Raw genomic sequence first — 5,000 nt, forward strand, 5'->3', positions numbered from 1 at the left:
GCTGTACCTTTATATTTATATTACAGCTGAGGCTGTATATTTATATGCCTGTTTTATACCCAGTATTACAGTTGAGGCTGTATATTTATACGCGTGTTTTATACCCGGCGGCAGCTGGTCTCTGCGCTCTGCCGCGGCTCGGCTCTTTCAGAGCTAAAGATGCTAATTTACTTTCCCCGGCGCTCCGTTGTGCGCCCCCGTCCCGTTCACCCGGCTGCTGACAGCTCCCGCGCGCGGGTTCGAGAAGGAGCCGCGCGATCGGGGACCAGCCAGTCAGAGCCGCTAAGTGCCTGTTCTTCAGCGAGGAGAGAGAACAGTGAGTGACGCACTCACAGAGGAGAGAGAAAGAGAGACACACTCACAGAGGGGAAGAGAGAGGAAGAAGTGTTTCTCTGGCTCGGCGTGTGTGTTTGTGTGTGTGTGTTTATGCGTGTGTGTGCGTGCATGAGCGTGTGTGTGCGTGTAGGCTTGTGTGTGTGTGTGTGTGTGTGTGTGTGTGTTTGTGTGTGTGCGTGTAGGCGTGTGTGTGTGTGTTTATGTGTGTGTTTGTGTGTGTGCGTGTAGGCGTGTGTGTGTGTGTGTGTGTGTATGTGTGTGTGTTTGTGTGTGTGTTTGTGTGCACGCATGCATTTTCTCTAATCTCTGGTTTTCACAGTTTAACTGAGAGAAGCTACATTCTCATAAATCAAACCCATCCTGGACCAGATTCAATCTCAGGTGCCCCGTTGACTCTTTGTACCCGGTTCTCATTTGTCCCAGTCAGGAGCCGTGGGCCGACACACCCCCCCCAGCCCCCCGCCCCCCAAAATGTTCTCCTCGGCCACCATCAGTCAGAGGGTTCGGGGGTTGTCGTCCGGTGTTTCCTCGCCCGCTCTCTCGGTGAGGAGGCCGCGTGATTGGCCGCGGGGTCCGGCGCTCTCGTTGCCCGGTCGACCGCGCGCTTAACGAACGCCGCTGTGAGGAATGGGCCGTGCCTCTGCGTCTCCTGCGCTGGCCGTGCGCTCTGGGAAATATACAAAACAAAATAAAATAAACTAAAAGGAGTTCGTGAGCTGGGGCGGGTCGGGGTCCCCTTGCTTGCTACCCCCAGCTTATCGCAGCGGCTGGCGGGACCGAGCGCCTCCTCGCCTGCTCTCAGTTACCGGCGTCCCGCTCAGGGCTGATGGGAGACTGTTAGGAAACGCAGCGCAGCAGGAAGCCACCACGTCCCTGTGTGAGCACAGCTGACCGAGCCACAGCGTTCATATGAACACGTCCCTGTGTGTGTGTGTGTGCATGTAGGTGTGTGTGTGTGTGTGTGTGTTTTGAGAGCGTGTGTGTGTGTGTGTGTATGTGTGTGTGTGTGCATGTATGTGTGTGTGTGTTTGAGAGAATGTGTGTGTGTGTGTATGTGTGTGTGTGTGTGTGTGTGTGTGTGTTTGAGAGCATGTGTGTATGTCTGTGTGTGTGTGTGTGTATGTCTGTGTGTGTGTGTGTGTGTGTGTGTCTGTGTGTGTGTGTGTGTGTGTATGTGTGTATGTCTGTGTGTGTGTGTGTGTGTATGTGTGTGTGTATGTGTGTGTGTGTTTGACTCCTCTGTTTCTCTCCAGGCCCCCGGCTCCTTCCTGGTCCCTCTCTTCCAGCCCCTGGTCCTGCGGAACGTGTCCTCCCTCCCCCTGTCCATGGACCTGGGCCTGGTCCAGCCCTTCGGTCTGTGTGAGCGCCAGGGCGACGACGCGATCGTCACCTCAAAGGTACACCCCCGTTCAACCGACAAGCCGTTCAACCGACAAGCCGTTCAACCGACAAGCCATTCAACTGACAAGCCGTTCAACCGACAAGCCATTCAAACCACAAGCCATTCAACCGACAAGCCATTCAACCGACAAGCCATTCAAACCACAAGCCATTCAACCGACAAGCCATTCAAACCACAAGCCATTCACAAGACAAGCCAGCAGTGAAGGACGGCTGTCGGGAAACACATTCCTGCTGTCGCCTGGTTGTGTTCCGCTTTCGTTAGCCCTAATTGAGTCATTTGTCTGCGTCGTCCGAATCTCCTCTCGCCATAATGAAAACTTCATAACGCTGCGGCCACAGCAAATTTGACGAGCCTCACTCCTCCTCCTCCTCCTCCTCCTCCTCCTCCTCTTCCTCCTCCTCTGGAGCCTGCAGCAGCCTTCGTTGCGTGAACTCCGCAGTGGTGCAGGCTGGGTATTTTAATGCGGGTTGATCAGAGCGGCTGTTTTGCTGGATTGTTCCGCAGCATTCCCTGGGGCCTACGAACCATCACGACCTTCCTCTCGTCACTCGAGCGTAGATCCGTCGCGGGAGAAAAGCAAAATGGCGGCCATTAACTTTTGATTATCGGTCCCCGTACGGCACTGTGTCCCCGTATCGCAGTATATTTCAAATTTAGTGAAGTGTTTTGGTTTTTAGGGTCCGGACGTTAGCGTTGCGGGTGATGTCTTTGGGGCGTGCGTTTGAATGTGAATGAGCTGTGATGCGGGCGGTGGGTGATTGGTTGGTTGCTCTGCCGCTCATTGTTGGGGGGGGGGGGGCGGTGGTTTGTCTGTGCTTGCAGTCCCTGGTCCTGCCCGTGGGAGCGAAGGCGGAGCTCTGGGTGCGCTTCGACCCCCGTTTCCGGCGGGACAGCGTGACCCGGGTGGCGGAGGAGGTCCTGGAGGTGCGGTACCGGGACCACCCGCAGCGGGACGCGGTGGGACTGAGGGGGGAGGTGCATTTTCCCAACCTGCGCTTCTCCAGCGAGCGGCTGGACTTCGGCTGCGTGCTGAACCACACCGAGAGCCAGCGGCAGCTCACCATGACCAACTGCAGCCCGCTGCCCGTCACCTACCGCTGGGCCTTCCTGGTGGACCAGGACCGCTACACCATCAGGTAGGGGCATCCCAGCCCACTGGGTGTACGGCAGGGACCACCCAATCCAGGGAGAGTACCACAAAGCATCACCCAATCCAGAGAGAGTACCACAAAGCATCACCCAATCCAGGGGGAGTACCAGTAGAGATCAACCAATCCAGAGAGGGAGTACCACAAGATCACCTAATCTAGGGAGAATAATAGTAGAGATCAACCAATCCAGGGAGAGTAGCAGTTGAGGTCAACCAATCCAGGGAGAGTACCAGTAGAGTTCAACCAATACAGGGAGGGTACCAGTTGAGATGAACCAATCCAGGGAGAGTACCACAAGAGATCAACCTATCCAGGGAGAGCATCATATCAGGTTGGGACTTCTCGTTTGGGGATGGGGGGGGAACACTGCTTGGTTTGAGGGATGTATCTGAAATGGAGGGGTCTTCTACAGAAGATAAAGATCTGAAATCCAAATCTGCTATGCATGTTGGATTTCTTTTTAACCTGAATCAGTCGTTGACCGTTTTTTATTTCTCAGTAACATATAAAAGCCAGTAGCTAATGCTTAAAGCATTCGCCATGCTTCTCAGCTGTGTAATTACTCACTGCGGTCAAAGCTCGTTATTCTGAATACCGGCCATATTAGTATATACTGCGGGATGTGTGGAGACCCCCAGTGCTGTGTCACTGATGGTCTTTTTACCGTGAATCTCGGAAAGCAAAATCCATTTCCAACGGCACATGAAGCGTTTGTGGCACACGTCCCAGTAAACGGCTGTGGAGGAGTCTGGTCCTCCGGGAGACCCAGGTGTGTGTATCTGCAGCGGTGCCCGGGGGTTGAGGCGGGGGGGAGGGGGGGGGGGTGGAGGGGTGGGCGAGGCAGGGTTACCTGCCGAAGATTGGCAGGCCCGTCTCCGGCACTGCGCCGTAATGAAGTGCCCCGCGACCGTGACCGCTCACTGACCTCGACCAATCAAAGCGTCTCGCCTGAGCGCCCTGCCCCCCCCCCCCCCTCGCTGATGCCCTGAGGATCATTAGAGAGGAAAATGCATCGACCGGTTCCCCCCCCCGGGGGATCGATACCGGGGCTCAGCCCTCGCTCCACGGTCGCCTTGACCCTGTCAATCTTCCTCCGGAGATCCCTCAGCTCCGCGCACAGCCTGGTGCACAGCGAACAATACACCACACGCGCCTTTACACTCTATAACCTATTACACACGCCTTTACACTCTATAACCTATTACACACACGCCTTTACACTCTATAACCTATTACACACACGCCTTTACACTCTATAACCTATTACACACGCCTTTACACTCTATAACCTATTAACCACACACGCCTTTACACTCTATAAGCAATTACACACATGCCTTTACACTCTATAACCTATTACACACACGCCTTTACACTCTATAACCTATTACACACACGCCTTTACACTCTATAACCAATTACACACACGCCTTTACACTCTATAACCTATTAACCACACGCGCCTTTACACTCTATAACCTATTAACCACACGCGCCTTTACACTCTATAACCTATTAACCACACGCCCCTTTACACTCTATACGCAATTACACACACGCCTTTACACTCTATAACCTATTACACACACGCACCTTTACACTCTATAAGCAATTACACACACGCCTTTACACTCTATAAGCAATTACACACACGCACCTTTACACTCTATAACCAATTACACACACGCCTTTACACTCTATAACCTATTACACACGCCTTTACACTCTATAACCTATTACACACGCCTTTACACTCTATAACCTATTACACACGCCTTTACACTCTATAACCTATTAACCACACGTGCCTTTACACTCTATAACCTATTACACACACGCCTTTACACTCTATAACCTATTAAACACACGCGCCTTTACTCTCTATAACCTATTACACACACACCTTTACTCTCAATAACCTATTAAACACACGCCTTTACACTCTATAAACAATTACACATGCGCCTTTACACTCTATAACCTATTACACACACGCACCTTTACACTCTATAACCTATTACACACACGCCTTTACACTCTATAACCTATTACACACACGCCTTTACACTCTATAACCTATTACACACACGCCTTTACACTCTATAACC

At 52.5% G+C, this 5,000-nt stretch overlaps 1 protein-coding gene across 1 annotated transcript in view; it reads left to right on the forward strand.

Moving 5' to 3' along the window:
• hydin (HYDIN axonemal central pair apparatus protein) overlaps positions 1 to 5,000 on the forward strand; it is a 157,122-nt gene that overhangs the window by 79,592 nt on the left and 72,530 nt on the right. The window contains exons 22-23 of the mRNA XM_035419534.1: positions 1,590 to 1,733; positions 2,564 to 2,877. Coding sequence (XP_035275425.1) covers positions 1,590 to 1,733; positions 2,564 to 2,877 — 458 coding nt within the window. The remainder of the gene's footprint in view (positions 1 to 1,589; positions 1,734 to 2,563; positions 2,878 to 5,000) is intronic.

This window comes from Anguilla anguilla, chromosome 5 (assembly GCF_013347855.1).
Source record: "Anguilla anguilla isolate fAngAng1 chromosome 5, fAngAng1.pri, whole genome shotgun sequence".
NCBI classification, from domain to species: domain Eukaryota; kingdom Metazoa; phylum Chordata; class Actinopteri; order Anguilliformes; family Anguillidae; genus Anguilla; species Anguilla anguilla.